The 23,978-nt window shown below is 41.1% G+C and overlaps 1 protein-coding gene across 1 annotated transcript in view; it reads right to left on the bottom strand.

Moving 5' to 3' along the window:
* Positions 1-4,289: 4,289 nt before the first annotated feature.
* SMC3 (structural maintenance of chromosomes 3) overlaps positions 4,290-23,978 on the bottom strand; it is a 35,830-nt gene continuing 16,141 nt past the window's right edge. The window contains exons 13-29 of the mRNA XM_066619465.1: positions 23,192-23,405; positions 20,668-20,771; positions 18,873-18,972; positions 17,413-17,573; positions 16,963-17,104; positions 15,982-16,132; positions 15,556-15,708; positions 14,952-15,103; positions 14,257-14,415; positions 13,247-13,354; positions 9,449-9,557; positions 8,465-8,712; positions 8,161-8,373; positions 7,086-7,277; positions 6,793-6,970; positions 5,425-5,531; positions 4,290-4,744 (exon numbers count right to left, since the gene is read on the bottom strand). Coding sequence (XP_066475562.1) covers positions 4,673-4,744; positions 5,425-5,531; positions 6,793-6,970; positions 7,086-7,277; positions 8,161-8,373; positions 8,465-8,712; positions 9,449-9,557; positions 13,247-13,354; positions 14,257-14,415; positions 14,952-15,103; positions 15,556-15,708; positions 15,982-16,132; positions 16,963-17,104; positions 17,413-17,573; positions 18,873-18,972; positions 20,668-20,771; positions 23,192-23,405 — 2,563 coding nt within the window. The 3' untranslated portion in view covers positions 4,290-4,672. The remainder of the gene's footprint in view (positions 4,745-5,424; positions 5,532-6,792; positions 6,971-7,085; positions 7,278-8,160; positions 8,374-8,464; positions 8,713-9,448; positions 9,558-13,246; positions 13,355-14,256; positions 14,416-14,951; positions 15,104-15,555; positions 15,709-15,981; positions 16,133-16,962; positions 17,105-17,412; positions 17,574-18,872; positions 18,973-20,667; positions 20,772-23,191; positions 23,406-23,978) is intronic.

Below are 23,978 nucleotides of genomic sequence, written 5' to 3' on the forward strand. Positions count from 1 at the left end.
ACATGTTCCCAAATGCAGTCACATACCATGGTAGCATTAAGTTTAATAGATTAAAAATAAAATACATATTGAAATGTATAGGGAACCACCTGATTATTGGCTCACAACCCATCTTGTGGGTAGTGACCCAGTTTGAGAAACTGATCTACAGTATTGCTTATTTCACAGGCTATATGTATCTGTCTGGGAAATCCCCTGGGGGCTGGGGATAAGAACAGGCCCTCGGTTTGGCTGTACTTGTCGTAAGAGGCGACTAAACAGCCACCAGGTAGATGGGACTCATTAGCCTGGGAAGGCAACTCATCTGAGAGAAGGAAAACTCTGATCCCAAACCTCCACTGCCTTGTGGCTACATCCAGTTATGGAAAAGGCTTCAGGAGTCAACTTCAAGGCAAAATCTGGAGCCAGAGTCCCTGAGGCAGTTCATGGTTACTCCTGCAACGCCACTGGAGTACCAACTGTACTGGCTTCTGCCTTTCCATTGGAACATTTCAGCGATGTGGAGAGGGGGGATTTGCTGCATGGGTGACAGTCTAGCCTCCATATCTACCTTACCCAGGCTTTGTGAACTGGAGAGGACACTGTTCTGGAACCACTATTCAGAGCGTGGTACCATAGTCTTCCCAGACTGAAAGATGCCAACTGGGAAAGGCTTACAATAAAATAAATAATAATACTGGTATTTATATACCACCTTTCTGGTCATCAGATTATTCCTCTGACTTTATTCAAGGCAGGCTATCTTTAACACCCCCCTCCCCGACCTTATGTTATCTGCGGTGGCGACCTTATGTTATCTGCGGGTTAATGGAGGCTCTACCCTCTAGACCAGACCTCCTGCCCATATATCCATTCATACTTGTCTTTAAGCCAAGTCAAAGGTCTTTAAGCCATTGACTAATAGTAGGGTGGCACATCCTTCCAATTTTCCAATAATGGTTTTTTAGCTACTGTACTGGCACAGAGTCCATTTCTGCTATCTGACTTATATTAAGAACATAAGAACAGCCCCACTGGATCAGGCCATAGCCCCATCTAGTCCAGCTTCCTGTATCTCACAGCAGCCCACCAAATGCCCCAGGGAGCACACCAGATAACAAGAGACCTCATCCTGGTGCCCTCCCTTGCATCTGGCATTCTGACATAACCCATTTCTAAAATCAGGAGGTTGCGCATAAACATCATGGCTTGTACCCTGTAATGGATTTTTTCCTCCAGAAACTTGTCCAATCCCCTTTTAAAGGCGTCTAGGCTAGATGCCAGCACCACATCCTGTGGCAAGGAGTTCCACAGACCGACCACATGCTGAGTAAAGAAATATTTTCTTTTGTCTGTCCTAACCCGCCCAACACTCAAATTTTAGTGGCTGTCCCCTGGTTCTGGTATTATGTGAGAGTGTAAAGAGCATCTCCCTATCCACTCTCTCCATCCCCTGCATAATTTTGTATGTCTCAATCATGTCCCCCCTCAGGCGTCTCTTTTCTAGGCTGAAGAGACCCGAACGCTGTAGCCTTTCCTCATATTGGTTGATAGTTCAGAAGGACACAGTTATCCGCAAATGTCAGTGATCACTGCAATATAACATTAAATACTGTTAATGACTTCTCCCCCCGACAAAAAAAATTTCTGAAAAAGACCAAAGCATATGTGTAAGAGGGACATGCGGGGTATCACAACGCCTGCATTTAGATTCTTTAATCATTCAACTCATAAATATAAAGACTAAATAATTTTTGCTTTAGATCCAAGTTAATATTGAGACGCTGTCCTGATACAGCAGAAATACCGTTAATACAGCATTTCCCAAACTTTTTAGCAGCAGGACACACTTTTAAAAATACTATTGGAACCCACATAGCTTTATGAGACTAGTTTCACTTTACCAACCGCTCAAGTTTGTTTTTATTATTTTTACTGCAGTGGAGAGACCACCTTTTGGAGCATTTATTGAGCTCCACACTCACCAGATAGGTGCAATTCTCTCCTTTGCCTGACCTTTGATAAGAACTGAGACATCTACCTAGTCATGAATAAATACACACATGTGGCTCAGTTTTCCTTTCCATAGGGCTCAATAATTTTTCTTGCCAGTTGCAGGGGGACGACGACACTTCTTTCTCGAGAGTTTGTTGGAGGCTTGTGTTCATCAGATCAGAATCACTCTGATGGTGTTGGGTTCCTCTTGGCCTTCTCTTTGAAGTGGACCAGGGCACACTTACCTACTCTTGAGTAAACCCACACATGCTGCTCCTTTCAGTTTCAATAGGGCTTAAAACATTTATTTTCCTTGTCAGCTATCAGCTTGCCAGTTTTGTGACCTACCAATAATTGGGTTGTGACCCACAGGTGGGTCCTAACCCACAGTTTGGGAACCACTGGCACAATAGGTTGTCTGTAAAGAGTGAGACACAAGCCAACTGGAAATGACAAAGCTAGCTGGGTAACTGCATTTTCAGATGCTCCTTTGCATATTATAGTCCCAGGGTGGCTTGCACTCACATTATACATCTTTAGAAGGCAAATACAGGTCCAACCTTGTTATACACTGAGTTTTTATACACGGATTTGACTCAACACAAATAGCCACTGCAAATGAGAAGGAATGTGCTGATCCCTGGAGAAGGGGAAAAATGCACACCTTTAAAATGCTTTTCTTACTGTTGCAGAGATTTTTATCTCAACATGATAAGAAGGGCCCTTTAAATTAAAGGAAAACAGTCTTTTACAACAGTTAGAAAGAGGGCAGCCAGCTGACAATTCATCAATCATTCTCTCTCTCTAAGTGACCTCCTCTCTTCCCCCTGAACACCTGAAAGATAATCCTTTCTAAGGGCCTGGAGAGAGACTGATTGTTGGACTGTCATCTTAATGACCATCTTAACATCACAAAGATCAGCAAGGCTGTTTTTAAATTGATTTGCTATAGTGCCATTCACTTTTCATTTTTGCCATTCATGTGAGTTCTGGGAATGGAACCCTTGAAGTAGCAACACAATCCCGGAGATCCTGTTGCTGCCAGGGACAAGGGGGAGAATTTACACTTACCTACAGCCAGCACTGGCCTCGGGGGGGGGGGTGGTGGTGGTGGTGGTGCAGGGAGCCCTGCAGAGCTCTCTATAGGGCTCCCCAAGCCTCCAAATATCTCAAATAGCAATTGGTACCCATTTCCATGATAAAAAAATCAGAAGTGGGTTCTGTTAGCTATTTTGAGACACTTGGAGGCCTTGCGTGTCCTACAAAGGGCTCTATGGGGCTCCCCGCACTCCAGGAGGCTAGTGCTGGCTTATGTAAGTGTAAAGAAAAAAAAAACAAAACTCTTGTCCCTGGCAGCCACATGATCCTGGGCTAGTGACCAACCAGTTTGAGAACCCCTTTCCTAACATAATGTGTTCTAATCAATAGTACTGTGACAATGGACTGAGATCAGAAAGGGGTTAGGCATATGTTCCAGTTGTTTAAAATAAGCTTAACATCATAATGCTTTCCCCACTTTTTGTGTGTGTGTGGGAGGAGGTGAAGGGAACTGGGAACACCTGCCTAATTTAAAATATCCTCAAATATAGTGAAAAGCATTCACCAGATATGAATATTGTACTACTTTACCTTAATTACATTTGGAGACAGATGAAAGAAACATTTGTTCTAAACTACAGTACTTCCCCACCCTGACTCTGCTTTCTAAGAATCAAGATAGTGGGTGGATGAGAAAAGTTTTATTTAGACAGTATGGATCCTGTGTGCATAAGCTGTCTTGGAGAGAAACTAGAGAGAGACAGGGTATGACAGTGTTGGGGGGGGGGTCAATGATCCCTTGAGTTATGATAAAAGAATAAATTGATTTAATTGTTATCCACTGCAGCACACAAATCAGAACTGGACCAATTTATAACATATGCTGACTACTATGAGTGCAATGCTAACCCACTTTCCACTGACATAAGGGCAATGCAGCTCCTAGGTAAGGAAACAAACATTCCCTTACTTTGAGGAGGCCTCCATGAGTGCCACTCAACTGCAGGATGCAGCACACGTCCCCTTAGCACAGCTATGCCAGTGCTGGAAAGTTGGTTAGGATTTCAGCCTATGACATCTAAAAATCTGATGAAATACAGTCGGAAGCTTAACATTTACCAAGAAAGGAGTCTTGTAGGAAAGGAACTACTGCAGAGCACTAGTCTGTATATGTATTTTTGCTTCTACCCGCTCATAATATAATCAAAATGCATTATACAATAAGCAATGATGCTAGAGATCTTAGTAGTTCTTAAAAACAACATAGTATATCTAAATTAGAGCATTAAAAGCAATTGTTTTTATTGAAGCTATTTTTTAAAAATCATGTGAGGCAGTATAAATGATAAAATCTAAACTTGGAAGGAAGAACTGGCACTTAAAAAAACAAAACACTTTCAAACCAGAGAGACACTTTGCCAAAAAAATCCAAGAGAATACATTTTCCAAATGACAGACACAGTATAAAGGTAAATTAACAGGTATTTTATAAAAGAATACAGCAACACACACATAGACTCTAAGGTCATAAGCCTCAGGTGGTTATTAGCTATATTTGAAAGCTATCTTAACAGAGACTATGCATTTCAGATTTACAGATTTGCCTGGTGTAGGCACGAATATTTTACAAAATTTCAACATGCTGGCAGCTGTCCTCCATTTAGCCATGTGTAGTATCATCTTCCACAAAGTCTTTGGCCATCTCTGCTGTGATTACATCAATATGACTGACCTACAACAGCAAGCAAAATTTACAGGCATTTACTGAAGATTTTAGCTGACACAACAGTCCTGTGTTATATGTAAAACATGCTCCATTTACAACAGATTTATAACTGTTAAATGAGGATGAAGGACCCAGGAAATTATAATCTACAGAGTCTCTTCCACATAAAAGAAGTGTGGAAAAAGCACAAAATGTAGTACTAGATCCCAAATCCAGCTTCCCAGGAGCTTCTGTTTTCATTTCTAACTCCTAAGTTTGCAAATATGTGTTTGAGAAGATCGGGACACTGATGAAGGCTCAGAAGCCAGAGTGGTGTACAGAAGTTTTTTTTAGTGCAAAGTACATACTATTCTGCTTCTGAGCTTCTATCTACAGAAAGCAGTCCAGAAGAACAGTATGCACTTTGCATTAACCAATTACAGTAAAATTTTTAGAACATTTGGTTCCGTAAATTGAGATACCTTCACAGTGCTCCTAGTCTTGCAGTGACATCAAACCAAGCTAGCATGAATCTTTGAATTGTCTTAAGAACTTTATAGACTTTAATGTAACTTAAATCCATTGCAACAATACTTCTATCCTACATAAAATCACTGATAATTCACTAATTTTAATGGTCAAATTCATGCTTTGGAGGATTCTCAGCTGTAACCTATACACAAGATTTACATTTTTAAAAAGCATACCTTATTTCTGAATTTTACACCATAGAACTTATCAGCAGATTCAAGCAGTTCAGGTCTGAAAGTTGTTGTAATAAATTGAGCATGTTCTGCTAATTCCATGATCATGTCTGAAAATTAAAAAAAATTAAATTGTCAATGAATATTTTTACTTTAATTTGTAGGACATTAAGAGCCCAACCCTGTGCTCAGTGGCATGGCTTCGTGCCGCCGAGCACTGTTGCCATAAGGCACGTTTGAGAGCCTCACCACTGGGCTCCTACCCGTGCTAGCCCAGCGCCAGTCCTTCACAAGCGCCTTTACCTTACGGTAAAGTGAGTAGCCCCATTGCAGGGCTGCTTACCTTACCCAGGAGAAGGGGACAAATGTCCTCTTCTCCTGAGGGGCCTCCCGTGGTAGCCCGGGGCACGCAGGATCTGGTGGCAGCCATTCTTGGTGCCGCTGAGCCTGGGCGCCCTGGGCAACTCAGGATTGGGCTGCCTGTAGGTAGAAGGTAAATAGTAATTCAACCAGTTAAACTACTTTCTTTGAAAAAATCCTGGATCCTCACACTAGTTGAATGCAGATTTAGTAATAGTCATTCATGCCTTCATAATATACTCTGGCAGGGTGGGGTGGCTTGATGACAGTTTAGAAATGGCAGTTGTTATAGAAGGTGACACAGACAGTCCTCTGGGAACATAATACAACTGTGTTCCAGCATTTGAACTGGCTCCTTTCCAGGAATTAAAGGAACTGACCCACACTTTTTAATAATCTACTACCAATTTGTTTAATCTTATCTGCTTTTTGAAAAACGTTATTAAGCAACGGAACAAGAATGATTCCACACTAAGGAACAACAAATCTAAGAGATTACCTCTATATTTACTTTAAGAAGTTCCCATTTAAAAATTACCATCCATGAGTCATATTTGGGCATACAGAGGATATACAGAAATGAATTATAAGAAGCCATCTCACACCTTTGATATTCCATTCTCACTAAAACCAGACTGTCATCAAGAACCAAAACTAATCAGGGAATTGCTCTTAGGTCTCACTCCACTGGGAGGCATGATCCTGGACCTTCCTTCCCTCAAGGAGGCCACACTGCTGGAAGCAAATTACCCAGGGAGTTAACAAGCACTTCTCTAGACCACAGTGAAAAAAGGCCTAGCCCTGCTTCTGAAGTGAGGTAGATAATCATTGCATTCTTGGAGAAGGGCATTCACAAGCCCCTACATATTTTGTCACATGGCAGCAGCTACACTGAAGTAGTAACAGCTAAGACATTTTTTTTAATCATGATAAGTTTTTTTTCCCCTCCTGGAAATCAAACTAGACTGTGAAATATAATATTTGGTCAACACAAATAATATAAACCTCTACCTGAAACAGCCTTTCTGTGTTGGGCATCCAGGGCTTGATCAATTTCATCAAAAAGATAGAAAGGAGCTGGGTCACATTTCTGGATAGCAAAAATCAAAGCTAATGCCACCAGTGACTTCTGTCCACCAGAAAGTTGCTGCATTTCTCTCATTTCACCCTGCTTACCAGTAAATGACACCTGAAGAAACAGCATAAAAGTTTATTATTTTTACTTCTTCCGCAATACCATAATGTATTATTTGCAAGTCAGTTAACAAGCAAAAAAGGGCTAATTATGATATACATTTGTTTACCCTAATCCCAACTCCAGTGAACTGGTCTACAGATGGAACGCTGCTCTGAGATCCTGATCCTTTTTCACTCTCAGCACTGCCTTCGCCTTCATCTTGAGACTGACTGCCTTCCACATCACCCTTCTTCATTACAAGTGTAGCTTTTCCACCAGGCACCAGCTTCTGAAAAACCTCACTGAAATTCTTTGACACCTTGAGAAAGTGGAAATCAGTTCAGATTAGCCCTTGAAAGAATAATTTAAGGGAGTTTCCAAAAGCAATTTTGTTATGACACTGCCACAGGAATCACCTGATACATAAACTTGCCCAATTAATTTTGTGCATGGTTCGGTGTTACAAGGAAGGAATTATCTTCTGTATATAAAAGGGAATAAAACTGACACAGAATGACAAAAATGTGACTGCCATCTTTTACCAACAGGGAACAGTTATATATTTGTTTTTCTGTATCACTACATAGCAATCCTGACAAAACCACAATATAAAATGTTAGCAATCACTGATATATTCATTTTTAGTAAGTGCAAACCCTATACTCTGCTCTGATCTTATGAAAACATATTCCTTAGCCAAGGCATTTTTATGCCAATAAGCTTAAGATTTCAAGCCACCCAGCTTTTTACACTGTCCAATTAAAAAAGCAAAACACACATTTAAACATTTAAAATTGAAAATCTATTTTACAAAAATAAAAAATACATTCAAAGTTCACAAAACACAATGGTTTTCAACATGCAATTCAAAACAAATCTATCCATTTTTAAAATCTGAAAAGTCATAATTATGGATATTAGTATTTCAAAGAACTATCAAGAATCTCAATTTCTTTCTAAATGTGTCAACATACATTATAATAGTAAAATAAATTTACAGACATACCTTTATATGGTCCCAATAAATGCTACCAATTAAAAAACTACAGAACAAATAAAAAGCCCAAATTTATAGATTGTGTACTGTCATCAGAAGCTCCCAACTGGCAGATTCCTCTGTCAAAAGTCTGGATGCTACCCAGTGTTGAACACTGTCCCAAAGAACCAGCATTTGCTTTGCCATAATGAACGACAAATAATACCTGTTTGAAAGTCAGCTGGATAGCTTCGTATTTTCTGAGCTCAAGGACATTCATCAACTCCATGATGGATTTGTAGCCCCTATCCAGTTCCTCTTGACGTTTTATCAGCTTTTCTTTCTGCTCTGAAAAGTTCACAAATTGATCTAGCGCTTTTTTATTAACATGGCTGTATTTCTTCAGCTCAGTGTTGCACTGCTCCAGTTTGCGGAACAGCTGCATAAAAGGGTAAAACACAATCCGTCAGTATATGATACTTCACCAACACCAGCTATCACTGGAGGTGAAAACTGAACATCCTTCTTACCTGCTTTAAGCTCAATGTCTGGTATTTTTCAAAGGCTTCCTGGGGAAGAGAACCCAATTCCCTGATTTTTTTCATGCACTCTTCCTTCTTCTTCAGAAGCATGCCTTGCCTGTTAGTCATCTTCTCAAGTTCTTTCGTGTCATGGTTAATAGCATCCATGTGGTCTTTCTCCATGTTCTTCCAACGTTCCATGCTTTTCTGAAGTTCTTTAATTCCTGCTTCTGTTTTATCAATTGAATTGTCCAGATCTAGTATACCAAGTATAAAAGACAGCAGAAAGGTATGACTCCAACCAACCCTTACAAAATGACATGTGAATAAAAAACAGATTTTTTAATATGAGACAGAAAGATAGATAATACCTTATATGAACAAAAACACAGTAAAGAATATTAAGAAACTTTCAAAGTCAATGAAAAAAGCCAGAACAAGGACAGTTTATTTAATAAAGTACAGCAAATTGGATAATCCTAGCAGCAGAGTTTTCAACATATCCATTGGAATCAACCGCAAGAAGGCAGTCAAACAAGAGTGTGAATTCTATACGTTCCTGGAAGATTTCCTGTGAAACATAATGTATATCCATGAAGACAGTTCATGGATGTTTTCTAAAACTGGATGTTTTTAGAAGATGAAGCTAGAAAGGATTTGTTTACCCTTTTAAAATGCCCTTAGAATATATTTCAGTTAGTTAACTGCTCTTTTATACATCTAATGGCGCAATTCTAACCCAGTTTCCAGCACAGACATAAGAGCAATGCAGCTCCGAAGTGAGGGAACAAACTTTCCCTTACTCTGAGGAGGCCTCTATGAGTGCCACCCGATTGCAAGATGCAGTACATGTCCCCTTGGCACAGCTAAGCCAGTGCTGGAAAGTCAGCTAGGATTTGGGCCTAGGTCTATCAACATATATAATTTATTTAAGATATTTTAAGGAAGTAGGGTGTATAAAATCAGGTTGATTAAAACAGTAATGTTACAAACCATCTGATCGTGCCAGGGTATCCTTGACTCGTTTGTTGATTGCCTCAAGCTCAGATGTTGTGGCTGTAAGAACAGTGCCACCTTCAGTTTCTCTTAACTCATTGAGCTCCTAATAGGTAAAAAAATGATATTTAAATTCAACTAAAACAAGTTATCACAGGTTAAAACTATATTGCATAAAATTGAGATGATTTAAATACTTCTTTTTAGGAATATTACAACAACATTTTCACCATGCAAGAAATATCAGGTTGGGCCAGAAACACCTGTCTGAATGGTTTTCTAGGAATGAGCAACTTGGATCATTACGAAGAATTGTCATACAGCTATGACTGCTCTTTGCAAAAAACTAGAATAAGTAACAGGCATAGTCAACTACAAATATAAATTCTTAGAGATAAGGAAAATGAAAGAAAATTTAAAGGGAAGGATCTGGGGAATGCAAGATAGTTGTCTGATACTTACGTGTTCATCACTAGGTGACTAACATATGTGAATGAGCAATAACAAGCAACCACAAACAGGACATACATATCACTTCAAACATCCAGTTGTAAATCAAAAGATAGACTTGCATGTATGAACTAACCCAGTCATTCTCAAACTTACCCGAGTCACAATGCCCCCAGCCTTTTCTTCCCAGCTGATCTCTTCCAGGTATGAGATTTGGTGAAATACAAGATTGTGGCACCCAAATCTCACATGATTTAATGATATCCAAGATGGTGGTATCCAAGTCTTGTGAGATTTGGGTACCACGATATTGGAACTCACCAAATCATGCAAGAGGTAGAGCCTGGGAAGGAACAGATAGCAGGAGCGACCAGGGAATCCTGTGGCACCCCTGTGAAGGTGCCACGATGCCCTAAGGCAGGACTTTTCAGACTAGGGCAGGGGTCGGCAACCTGCGGCTCTAGAGCCGCATGTGGCTCTTTCAGCTGTCTGTTGTGGCTCCTCCAGGTGAAAGTGGCAAAGAGTGTGACAGGAGGCACCTGTGTTGGGAGTGCAGGGTGCTTCCCTCCGCCCCCTGAGCTCACTGCCCTCCTCTCCCTTCACCCCCACCTGTCCCACATTGGTTTCCCTTTTCAATTTTGCCTGCTCTGCAGGCTCAAGGTCCCTGTTTCTCCCTTCCTCAACTCTCCAGCAGGCTCAGCCAATCAGCATCCAGCAGGCTCCTGGCTTTTTCTGTTGGAATGGCTCAGGGCCCTTCACTGGCTGACCACCAGCCAATCCTGAGCTGCCCTCCTCCTCAGCCATTGCGAGCCCTCGCAGCCCGCCTTTCCCTGAGCAGGTCCCCACTCAGTGCAAGGAGAGGCTTTTCCTCCACAGCAGAGGAGACATCCTATGTGTCTACTCAGTAGTAAGCCCCATTACAGCGGATGAAGCTTGCTCCCAGGAAAGGGTGTCTGGGATTGCAGCTGTGGAGCCTGCTCCTGTGCGTGTCTACTCAGTTGTAAGCTCCATTACAGAGGATGAAGCTTACTCCCAGAAAAGGGTGCCTGGGATGGCAGCCTTGAAGCCTGCTCAAGCCCAAGCGCAAGGATGGGTGAGTGGGAGCCAGCGCAAATCTGTTCGAGAGTAAGCCCCGATGTAGTCCCTGGGCTACTCCCAGGAAGGTGTGGAGGGCTGTAGCCTCAGCCTCCTCCTGTGCAGGTCTACTCACAAGTAAGCCCCACTGTAGTCAGTGGGGCTTCCTTCCAGGAAGGTGTGGAGGGCTGCAGCCTCAGCCCCCTCCTATGCAGGTCTACTCACAAGTAGTCAGTGAGGCTTCCTCCCAGGAAAGTGTGGAGAGGACTGCAACCTGAGAGCTCCAACCAACTTGTATGCTCAGAAGTCCCATTGTAGTCAATGGGGCTTACTCCCAGGATAGTGTGGAGAGGGTTGCAGCCTGAGTGAGGGAGGATAGGCAGGCAGGGCAGAAGCTGGCCTGTGGCTGCCCCCCCTGGCTTCTTCTCTTCCCCACCTCTGGACTCTGTGTCCTTTCTTCCTTCCAACAGGGTGCCTCTGGAAGGTGGGGGGAGTTCTTTAGTATCCATGTAAGATAAGCAGATGTCATAACCGCCATATGTATTGGAATCCTGGAAGATCTGGTGAGGAGGTAGGCTGTGGTGTCAGCAGTGGTCCCTTTAAGGGTAAGGCCTGGGCATCCAGCAGAGTGTGCTGCACAGCTGCAGCCACTTGAAGGCAACAGGGCCCTCAGGAATATAAGGAACACCTGAGGAAGGGGGTGTGGGTTGTAGAAGGAGTACAGGTTGGAGGTGAAACTGACTGGGCTTATTGACTTGGATACTCTGATTTGACTGACTTACTTTGGAATCTGATCTTGGACTGTGACTTGGCTTATTGACTTTGGACTCTGCCCTGGATACTCTGACTGACTTTGTGACTAATGGACTGCTGGAGACACTGGAGTTTGAAGTGTGGCTGCTGTGCCCAAGACCTGCTGAGGACCCAGAGTCTGCTGTAGTGGTGGGAGGCTGCTGGCAGGAGAGAGGACCTCTGCAGGTTGAACAGGCGAGCTACCCTGGAGGTGGGGTCCAGCAGGACTGCAGGGCAGAACCAGGGTCATTTGTTGGGGGAAAGAAGGGGAGCTAATTTGCTTAAAGTGGGCATAATTCTCCAGGCAGAAAATGGCCTTGGAATCAGGCAAAACACCACAGAGGACCAGGTGTCTGAAAACACAGGACAAGAACAGGAAAAAACTAACTAAAAGCTACAAGAGGGGGCTACATTATAAAAATGGGACCTATAAGAGCATAGTGAAAAAAACTATATAGGCAGTATTATCTTCATTTTAGATGTCAAAAGGGTTTTGTGGCTCTTGAGGTTTTTTTCCCCTCTGGAAAATGGGTCCAAATGGCTCTTTGAGTGTTTAAGGTTGCTGACCCCTGGACTAGGGCGTCATGATACCCCAGCCTGTGGGCCCTGGCCTCTGCCCCCTTAAGGGGCGGGGGCAGCCTTGACGCATTGTTGCGATCCCCAGGATCATGCAGCTTGGGGGGCTGCAGGGGCTTGGGTGCACTTACCCAAGCCTCCTGCAGCCCCCCCCCGGGGTACGGGGAGCCCGGTGCAACCTTCTTCAGGGCTCCCTGCAGCTGTGAAAGTGAAAGCAGAGCAATTGTGCTCCACTTCCACTTTAGCGGCGGTGGGGTGCAATCGCTCCGCTTTCCCTGCTGTGGGGAGTCCTGCGGAAGGTCGTGCCGGGCTTCCCGCACCCCAGGGGGGGGCTGCAGGAGGCTTGGGTAAATGCACCCAAGCCCCTGCAGCCCCCCCCAGCAGTGCAATCCTAGGGATCGCACCACTGCTTCCCCCCACCCTGCTGCCTCCCCCCTGCCCCACGAGCACTTACAGTGGCTCAAACTCTCCATGAGAGTTTGAAAACCACTGCCCTAAGGGATCACGGCTCACACTTTGGGAACACCTGAACTAGCCCATAGATAGAAGGAAAGCAAGGAAAAATTCTGTGAACTATTGTGGTATAAAGAAAATTAAAAATTTGGTGACAGAATCAAGTAGCTTCTGTGAATATCCAAAAATGCAAAACACGTACCAGTGAATGCTGATAATCACTTAAAATGATACTGTACATATTCACCAAGGAGGATGTAAAGCACATGTGAATGCCAATATTCATATTTCAGACATTCACTGTAATGTTATATAACTAACAGTGGGCCTCAGGTTCTAAATGAGTGATAAAAGTTAAAGATAAAAATGAGTGATATATTCGGCAAAGGAGGAACAATTTCTCAATTCTTAGAAACATTTTAAAAAGAATCTTAAAGGAAAAAAACTTACTTGTTCAACTTGGTCTAAGCGCTTTCTCAGATTCTCATTGAGATATGTCTCAACTCGTGTGATGATGCCTTCAAGCTTGATCCTCTCATTCAATAGCTGTCTGTTTTCCTACAAAAATACCAAAATGTATTATAAACCCTGCTAATTGGGTAAGAAGCACTTTTTCAAGTGGGTGCTCCTTTTTTTAGCAGGGGGAGAGTAAGTCCCCCCAGTAACTTCACCCCAGCAGTGCCTGTTGTAGTGGCTGTCTGCTGGTGTTCTTTTGCATCTTTTTAGATTGTGAGCCCTTTTGGGACAGGGAGCCATTAGTTATTGGATTTTTCTCTGTAAACCGCTTTGTGAACTTTTAGTTGAAAAGCGGTATATAAATACTGTTAATAATAATTCACAGAAAAATGTTATAGTAGATTGAGCATTTCAAGCTTCGAAGAATACATACACTGCAGACTTTGTCTCTTATATTATTTCTGTGCATCCACATAAAAAATCTCATCAGTTCAAATCCTTCTCGGTATTAAAAATGCTTTGTGTTCGTCACTATTTTATGTGTTTATGCTTCACTTATCTAGACTACAGGTTATTTCTGAGGTACCAGAAAACATGGGTTCTGCTAAAATGATAACACAAAACACAACTATATTGCAGTTTATACAGTAGTAGTTATTTGGTATTTATACCAATTACACGTTTCCTCTTCCTTTATTTATCTGTTTCTCGGCTCAATCCAAAGCAAAATCTTGGCAAATTACCCTGAACTTGAACAGTTTGTATTCACCACACTGACTTGAAATTATGCAGCATAATACACCTCACTTCATTCACAGTAGCCACTGTAAAATACTTTATTTTTCCTTCCAAAAGGAATAAGTAAGTTAGTCAACCAAAATAAGATTTTAACAGGCTTTCACTTAAGTGGGGAACAAAAACAAGTAGTCTATAATAGTTCTAAACTACTGTATTTTTGTAAACCATTTTCAAATTACCATTAAACATTACAAAAGTGTCTTCACCTGTTGTAGCTGTCGGATCTCATCATTAAGTGCATCCACTCGCTTCTGGTCCTCTAAACTGAGCTGAGACAACAGGTCTGTTCCCAGTTCTGCTTTTAATGATTCTCGTGTTGATTCCATAGCATGTAGACTTGCCTCCAAACTTTGTAAGCTGCGTTGCTAAAGTAAAATTATATTAAATGTTAGTGTGGTTTAATGAAAAACAGCCCTCCCGGTCATTCTCCTTCCAAATGCTAAAGGAAAATGGTTACATCCTGACTAGCACTCCCACTGTTGAGAATAATTATTCAACAGAAGCTCCCTCTCAGAATAGAAGAATTGGAAAGTTCCTCTGTGCAAGCACAACACTCCTTTTCTGCATGTATGGAGCTCCCAGTGACAGAAGCACTAGTCAGGATGCTACCCAAAGTGTGAGAACAGTAAAAAAAAACATTCAGTAGTCCATATTAATTACCCTTCAGGAGAGTATGCTATCGGTTCAAGGACTCTCAAGAAATATTCAACAAAATAAAAAGGTCACAGCTTCTTGTATGCATTTGTTTCCTTGCTTCTTTTTTGAAACCAATAACCTGCTGGATTCTGTGGCATAATCATAGAAATTAGTATGCTGTATGACATTCTTGTCCTGAATACTCAGTACCATGAAACTGGAGCACATACCCACTAAATTGCAAACATTCTTAGATACTCCATACCTTAGGCATAAATGTTTTCTCTGACTGCTGCCTCTTCTCTTTCAACATTTTCATCTCTGACAAAATGCTGTCTCTGGATGCTTTGAACTTTCTTTGTTGCGTTTCAATCTGCTGCATTTGATTCATCAGCTGATCAATTTCATTATTAATTCATACAATGTGCTAAGGAAAAATTCCTTCAGTTGTTTATTATGGATTTCAGAAAATTAATCTTGTCATGCAAAGGGCCAACAAATTTGAGCCTGCCTGTTTGCAAGAATCAAAGTTGTTTATAAAATGATCACTTCTTAACACAAAACAAATACTACATACTATAACTTGCTATAAGCAAGAAGAGAAGCAACAACGTTGTTGAAAATCATGCTGTTATGACCAGTACCCTCCTGAATTTAACTTACTGATTAGTCATTTATTGTAAGACATCTGTTATATAAAATAAACTGAGTTAAACCTTCAAATAAATGATGTTGTACCATCACAACAGATATATACAATTTTCTAATCTCCCTTGCATACAAGATAGCAGCATTTTACAGACAAACAAGCAATTATTCCTATACACACACACACGTGGGTGCAGACATACACATTCTATGAAGGATATTTTCAATATTTCTGCGCAAGTTTTCATTGAGTTTTGCTTCAAGTTCTGCTAATTCTTCTTCTACCTTTCTAACATCTTTCTGGAGTTCAAGTCGAGACTTTCTTGTGTCGTAATAGCCACCAGTCAAAGCCCCTCGGTGACTGACTTGATCACCTAGGAACAAAAAGCAAGCAATCCCATGTATTTAATTTGCTTGGCCCCAAAATTACTGTCTTATAAAGAGGTTTGTAGTCCCAACTAATTCATTCTAAACATCAACTTTTTAATAACTAGCTTTTATAACATAAAATATAGCTAGAGATCTGATACAGAACCAGACTAACTTATCTAAACACATTATAGATAGTACACTGAGTAGCTGTCAAAAGGACAAAAGCAAACTGAAAAAAAATCCCCCCCTCCTGTAAAACTGTATTCCAAACATACCCTCCAAAGTAATACAATCCATAGTAAAAGCTCTGGCCAGCTGGGTAGACACTTCCATACTCCGACAAATAAGAGTTTTTCCAAAAACATGTTTGAAAGCTTTATCAAATCTTGGATTGTATCTCAGTTTACTGATCATAGGAATAGCATCCTGGGGGGGAAAAAACACAGTTATATAACACACTTAAAACAGGAGTTGCATTAGTACTGCAATTAATACCAAGGTACACAGTTTTTAAAAACATGTGACCCAAAATAAAAACAAAAATACGATAATCAAAACAACTTGAATGAAGGACACTCACCTCAGAATTCACTTACAGTGAAGTCCTATGATAGCCTTTCATTGCCAGAACTAGTGTGCCAGCAATGCAAGGTTCTTTATGGCAGTTGCAAAAAGTGATACGCCATTCAGTACGGCTGGGCTACCACCACAAATGGTGAGCAGCCATGACCATATGCCAGTGGCCTGGAAAGCAGCCTCAGCTCCAGTAAGTCAGTGCAGGGGTGGGAGGGAGGTAGAGGGGTAAGCTGAAGAAGGCAGGAAGGGGATAGATTGAAGTTTTGAAGGGGACAGTACTGGCGGTGGCAGTGCTGTCAATATCATATCCCCCTTTCTGGGTCCACTAGGACTTGCGCCACCTAAACTGCTGGCACAAGTCTGAGTAGACCCATTCAGGTAGGGTCTTACCCCTGGGTAAGGAAACAAATATTCCCTTACCTGAAATCCTCTGGGACTGCCCTACCCCATAGAATGAAGCGCACACTCTGGTAGCAAGGCTTCATTGGCAGAGAAGAGGGCTTTGGATAGGATTGGGCTGTAGAATGACAATAACTTGGCTAAAAGACAGAAAATATGGCAATATATGGTGTATGAAGAGCACAAGTTCCCAGCAGTTTTTATCTGTGGCCACTACAAAACTAAAATTATAATTACACATGACTCAAGGCAGTTGGTTATAAAAAGAATAAATGACTCACATTGGTTTCAGGATAAGCAGTATCTCTAACATCCAGCTTGTTCAAGGGCAGGAAAGTTACTTCTCCAGGTAGATTCATTTTGTTGAACTCCATTAATATCTTTGTACTAACTTCATCAGAATCTACAATATGATAAAACAGCCTAAAAGAGAGGTAGAGAGAAAATGAATCCAAACTTTGTCATAATCAAGACAGTATGGCACCCATGACACCTCATCCATGACAAGTATTACTAAGGAGGACCTCAGAAAATTACCTTAATATATTATTTTATACATATGACTCCGCCACCTTTTCAAAGAGTCAAGTGAGCACTGTGCTGCTTTATCTTATTAACAAATCCAGTTTAGTAGTGCAGTTTCTCCTCATGAAAAATGCTCCCAAATCATTTATTGTAGTTGCATAGCAAAATCAAACATTTCCTTCAAAGTCTACTCATGAAAAACATACCTGTTTCCTGCAGTAACTTCAACACATGTGTAGAAAGCAGGCTCACACTCAAAGTTATTCATCACTATTCCATGATAGCCGTTAAGAACATGTTGGTTAATGCCTTTCCGCCGAAAATGCTCCAGGACTTTGTTTATACTGTCAATGCCATTTAGGATAGCCTGTATAAAAAAAGAGAATGACTTCTCCTTCCTATAGTTTACACCTTGAGTTAGAAGAAAAAAAGTCTTAACTTCTAATTACAGTACTTCTCAAATATTTTTAAGGTTTTACACACTGAGTTACTAATTTACATAGAATGGTTTTGATGCTTTGCTACTACTTCAGGATTTTGCCACAACTACAATTTAATCCAATGAACACTATAAAATACAGAACAATATATCCATTTTTTAAAAAGATATGATAATTTACATCCACATTTAAGACTAAGCATCAGGCTGATGTTTACACTTGGTGTTGGCAACCTTCAGTCTCGAAAGACTATGGTATCAAGCAAATGTTAAATAACTATTATTTAAAATATAAATACATTGTATTCCAACAAAAGTTCAAAGCTCAGGATCTTCCAAAAGATGCAAAAGAAACACCAACAGCCAGCCACTAGAAAAGATAGTTACTCTCCCCCTGCTAAAAATAAGAAAGCCACTACTTTTAATATTTTCAGCACAAATAACCCACCCCAAGAAGATGGGGGGGGGGGGATTGTGTGAAATGCTAAACTTTTTAAACATCTAACAATTGCATCTAATTCAAACTTTTGTCACAATTAGGTTCAGACGTTGCATTTTTGGACAGACTGCAAATACATGTTGCAGGACAGTAGAATTCTTGTACTTGTGAGCGAGAGAAAATGGCTGAAGCAGCTGGAGCTTCACTAAAGTTTTCTGGGCAATGCTAACCTTCAAGGAATGCAGGCTGCCCCCCCCCCCGGGCACACGCTGGTTCCCGGAAACCTTTAACTGAACACTTGTCTGGTCCAGAAGAAGAATATGTGCCAATGTGATGAGATGAAAGGTGTGTACCTCTGAACTCTGCCTCACTGGCTTGAGACAAGAGATAACTGTGAGTTGCCAAGGGCTGAGAATAGAGAGCGATGTACTTTTGCTCCTTGCAAGAGTTAAAAGGGGCACCAAGATATCAGATGTTTGAGACTGCCGACTCAAGACTAAGGCAACATGTACATGTAAGAACTCAAGTCTCAAAGATGGCTACACTTTGCATGTCTTTGTAGTTGTACGTCTTTGCAAGTATGCCTGGATAGGAACTAACTGGCAAGCTAACATAATTAATACCTGCTTTCTTGTAACCCAGCCAATACTTCTTTATAATGTCAGCATTTGAGATTCATTTTCAGTGACCAACACCTTCTTAATAAGAACTCAGGGCTTGGCTAGAGTCTGAACACCTATGGGTCAGCTATGAAAATTCTGCATAACAGTATATGGCAGGAATCCCACCTTTCCTGTTGCTGCCCTGAGAAGCTGTTGTTTTTTTTCCAAGTCTTCTCGTTTTGCAGCAAGAGCTTGCTGTTCTGCATTCTCTTCTCTCCACAAGTAACTGAAAAATAAACAGCTGACTCAGTTACTAAAAAGTATCTTTCAATAGATATATACTCTACAAAAAAAATTACCAGATTGAGGGCACAATCCTATCCCTGTCTACTCAAAAGTAACTCCTATTGTGTTCAATAGGGTTTACTCCCAGCAAAGTGTTGATAGGATTGCAGCCTGAGATGCCTATACTATTTTCTAATCTCTAACAGCCTTGTCATATAGTCCAAAGCATTCAGTGCAGTATTCCTTCTTTCATTAACTCTTTTGTACAGTTTACAGTACAGTGGTACCTTGCATAACGAATGCCCCGCGCAGCGAAAAACTCGCATAACGAAAGCGTTTTGCGAAGTTTGGTAACTTGCACAATGAATTTTTATGACCCGTGCTACGCAAGACAAATTTTTTTTGTTTTGCTTTGGTTTGTTTTAAGGGGAGGATCTTCATGTCAGTTCATGATCCCATCCACCCTAGTAAGGGGAGGATCTTCATGTCAGTTTATGTAAGTAAATCCCATTGTGCTTGCTCCCAGGAAAGTGTGCACAAGATTACAGCCTTCAAACTCCCCACTCAGCATCCCCCCGTTTTTGAAATCCTCTGTACAGTATGTATGCCTTTAAAGAGCATTTAATAAACACTTTGTAAACCAAATTTGACTTTGTTCTGACTTTTCTTGCCCATAGGAACGCATTAATTAAATTTCAATGCATTCCTATGGGAAAACACGCTTCGCAAAACGAAAAACCCGCATAACGAAAGGACTCGCGGAACGGATTAATTTCGTTATGTGAGGCACCACTGTATTTACAATTTTAAGCGTTTTAAACCATCTGTAACAGGAAGTGGTAAATTGCAATATCCTTTGTTAAGACATGTTTTTTAAATATTGGCATAGAACACTTGCATATAGAGACGGAAAATAAAATTGAGGGCAGACAGCATCTTCACACACACCCAGAACATCCAAACTGAAACTCAAATTCTGTGAATCATGAAATTTCATATATTCATTTGATCTGGGTTATATTAACTGCAATGCTATGGAAAATTTGGAATATTTTGGTCATAGCTGAGGTGATGCAGTAAAGGAAGAGATCAGAGAACAGCAGTCATGGATGAGTTAGGGGCTGTGAAGACGAAAAAGCTCCCTAACTGTTGAAATCCACTAACTACATGGATATAGACAATGCCCACACATTCTCACTTTCCCACAGCTGAATCCTGAGAAAGGAAAAAAAGGAAAAAAAGAACAGTGCTCAGATTTCAAGAAAGCCAAGTTGTATTCCATGTTTTCTGATGTGCTAACTAAATGGAAATCATATTTCCTTTGTTTTCACGGACTATGTAAGAATGAATTTGTTGTTCAAAGACCTGGTGGACTCTGCAGGGTGGAGCACATTGGTAGTGGCACACAGGTTAATATGATGAGGGACCTAATAAGTTCAAGCACTGCTTTTACCTTTTTGCACATACTCAGAACATGTGACATATATAATGGCTTATCACTATGGGATTACAGTCATGTATATGGTTGGTCAATGACTGACAAGTATATGTGGCGCATACTTGTATTTGATATCAAACATTTTTGTGATTTGAAGGTGGAATTCTCACTGGCCATTTAAAAAATATAAAAAGGGAATATGTACATAGAGTTGCACATTCTTCACTAGAACAGAAGAAAAGTCAATATATTACTAACTTTCTCTCACTCTGCAGTTCATCTTTTTTGTTTTTCACTTCATAATATTTTCTGTCCAATTCTTCAACACGAGCCTTCACTTCATTAAGATCCTGATCCAATTTCTAATACATATAAAAAGAATTTTTAAACTTGACATTTCATAATTTTAATTGACTTTCAACCACTTTGTTACACAAATATTTTGTAAAAGTCAGAATCAGGTAACAAAAAACAGATTTTTGAGAACAAATAGATTTGAGAAGTAGCTACATTTGACTACAAAGTGAAGTTCAGCTTAGATCCAAAGTGCTTTTTAGGTTAACCCGAGTTTGAGGGCACCAAATGAAATCTTTGTTTTCTTCCTTTTGAGACGCACATTCCCATCCCACACCACAAAACATTTTCCAAACATTCATTTTCAGAAGAGCTTTGCCTTGCACTATGGTGGCTGCTGCTTAAGAAATGCAAGTTCAGATCTAATCATGCAGTTCTTTGAACATAACCCAAAGAATCATGTTTGATATCTGTATTGACTTTCTACCTTTGCAATGTATGCAGAAGTTTCAATATGCAGTGGGAGATCGGAATTGCTCTTCATCAGCTACTACTGCCATCTTCCTAGCATGTACATCCTCCCCCCAGACCACCTGACATCCTCACATTAAACACTACTGAGCAACAGCTCATTCTATATAATCCTCCTTTCAAAACTAATAATAAATATGGTCAGCACAGAAGCCGAGTCTGGGTTGAGCACTCAACAGGAAGCAGTGGACTGCTGCTACCCTAAACCCCCATTACCCACAGATCAGAAACATCTGTATAGACCACAGGATCTCCAAATGCCAGACCGGGGGCCAGATGTGGCCTGGCGGCAAGCCTCTATCCAGCCTGTAGCCAACCTCTGGTCCCCTGAGAGCCTTTGGCCCACTTAGACAAACACAACCCAAACTGTGCTCTGGTTGCATCTGGAAGATGTTCTGAGGGCCAGAGAGACTGTGCACAGCCTCCCCCCAGGCCTCAGAACACCTTTTAAAGGCCTAAAAACATCACTTCCTGGTTTTCTCGAAAAACCAGAAGTAAATTTTTGTGCCTTCTAAAGGCCTGAGAAAGTCATTATGGCAGGCATTACCAAAGTGTGTGTTGTGACACCTTACAGCATCACAGCACACTCACAGGGGTACCACAGGATGTCCCTGATGACTCCTCCTACCTGTTCACCTGGGCACCTCCATCTTGGATCTCGCAAGATTTTGTGAGCACCCAAGAAGGTGTCGTGATCCATGTAAATTGGGGGACCACTGGTCTATTTCAACCTCAATTTGCACACACAGGTGGCATCACATCAGGGCAGGGGGTTCTGCAGACTCTCTCCGCAAGTCCTTTGGCAAATCCCACTCTATACTTCTGTGAAGTAGGAGTGTAGCTCCTGGAGTCCCAGGTGGCAGCTTTGGCCAGGGGAGCCTTTGCTCAGCTTTGGCTGATTTGCCAGCTGCGACCGTACCTAAGCTGCGCGGACCTGGCCACAGTAACCCATGCCCTAGTGACATCTAGATTAGATTATTGCAATGCGCTCTACGTGGGGCTGCCTTTGAAGACGGTTCGGAAATTACAACTAGTACAGAACGCGGCTGCTCGTGTGGTTGCTGGGGCACATCGGTTTGACTCTGTCGAGCCGTTGCTTCAGCGGCTACACTGGCTGCCGGTTCTGTTCCGGGCCCAATTCAAGGTGCTAGTTTTGACTTTTAAAGCCCTTTACACATCGGGTCCGGGGTATTTGAGGGACTGCCTCCTTCCCTACAATCCTGCCTGTGCTCTTAGACCATCTGGGGGGGGCCCTTTTGACTGTGCCGCCACTAAGAGATGTGAGAGGGGCGGCGGCCAGGAAGAGGGCCTTCTCTGTGGTGGCCCCTGAACTGTGGAATACCCTCCCCTTAGAATTGAGAACTGCTCCCTTGTTGCTAACATTTCGGCGTGGACTGAAGACCTTTTTATTTCAAAAAGCTTTTAATTGTTGACAGGCTGGCTGGCGTTCTTGCTTCTTTATATGAGAATCCACGGGGTTTTGTTTGTTTTTTAGATTTTTAATTATTGTAAATTGTTTTAATGATTGTTTTTAATGTTGTATTTTAAATTGTTTGTAAGCTGCCTTGTGTGACTTTTGGGCAAAAAGGCGGGGTATAAATTAATAAAATAATAATAATAATAGTTGGAGTCAGACGAGCTTTGATTCACAGGAGTGAATTTTCGGGTGTCCCAAGAGGCTGCTATGAGGAGTTGGGGACAGGGAAGTTCGCATACACCCACTTCCTACAACCGCAATATCTGTCATGAAAGGATATTCAGAAAACAGGACAAAACATAAAGTTAGACTGCAAGTTTTTACATCACAAAGGTATTCATGATATAATAACCACCATCTCCAAATTTCTGGAGACTTTCAAGATAATATGCAAATTATTTAAAAAAGCTTATAACATATACCCAAATGTACATAAAATTTAGCCTGATTCAAATATTTCTGTACAGTCAAACTTCTTACACTGTATTGTTCCAGATTCTTCTCTTTATTAGCCTCTGTATCTTCTAAATCCTTATGTATAGCGGAGATCTGCCGTTTCTTGTCATTGATTGCTTGATCTAGAGATTTCAGTTCTTTTTTGATCCACTTATCTCTCTCTTCTTTAGAAGTAAACTGACTTCCTCTGCCTTGCTTTGCATAAAGATCTGTTCTTTCCTGGGTTGCTTGAGCTAGTCTGTTTGAAAAGAAACAGTACAAATCAAATCCTTTATAGATTAAAGCATTAAATAAACATAGTGGATTATTTTTAAAATTAACAATGTAACAGTGCTAATTGTTACTGCACAACCATCTTGGTTAAATGAAAGAAATTACTTCAAGACATACTTGTGTGTGTGTGTTCATTCAAATTTTATTTGCTCACAACTGGTTCCCTTTTGAACTCCAATTTTCAATTTGTCAAATGACAGAGGTACACAAAGCAGTAAAAAAGTAAGGCCTTAAAAATTAGCTAAATATGCACTTTAACAGAAATATGCATTAGAACACCAATTATTATATTTTATTCTGTTTTTCCATACTCGTTTAAAGCAGCAATGATAAATTCCATTATTTCAAATTTCTATCCAGCTCTACTACTTTGACGCAGAGAAGGTAGTCCCTGAAAACCTTTAAAATGCCAACTCTGTCAGGTCCCACCCCTGTGCCACAGACTCTTATACTGGACAGTCCCCATTCTCTCTCCAACATTAAGGTTGTAGCTGAAAAAGTTGTAGGTGTAGGTGAAAATCAAATCGTTCCTCGCTAT

The sequence above is a fragment of the Tiliqua scincoides genome, chromosome 3, assembly GCF_035046505.1.
Source record: "Tiliqua scincoides isolate rTilSci1 chromosome 3, rTilSci1.hap2, whole genome shotgun sequence".
Taxonomy (NCBI): domain Eukaryota; kingdom Metazoa; phylum Chordata; class Lepidosauria; order Squamata; family Scincidae; genus Tiliqua; species Tiliqua scincoides.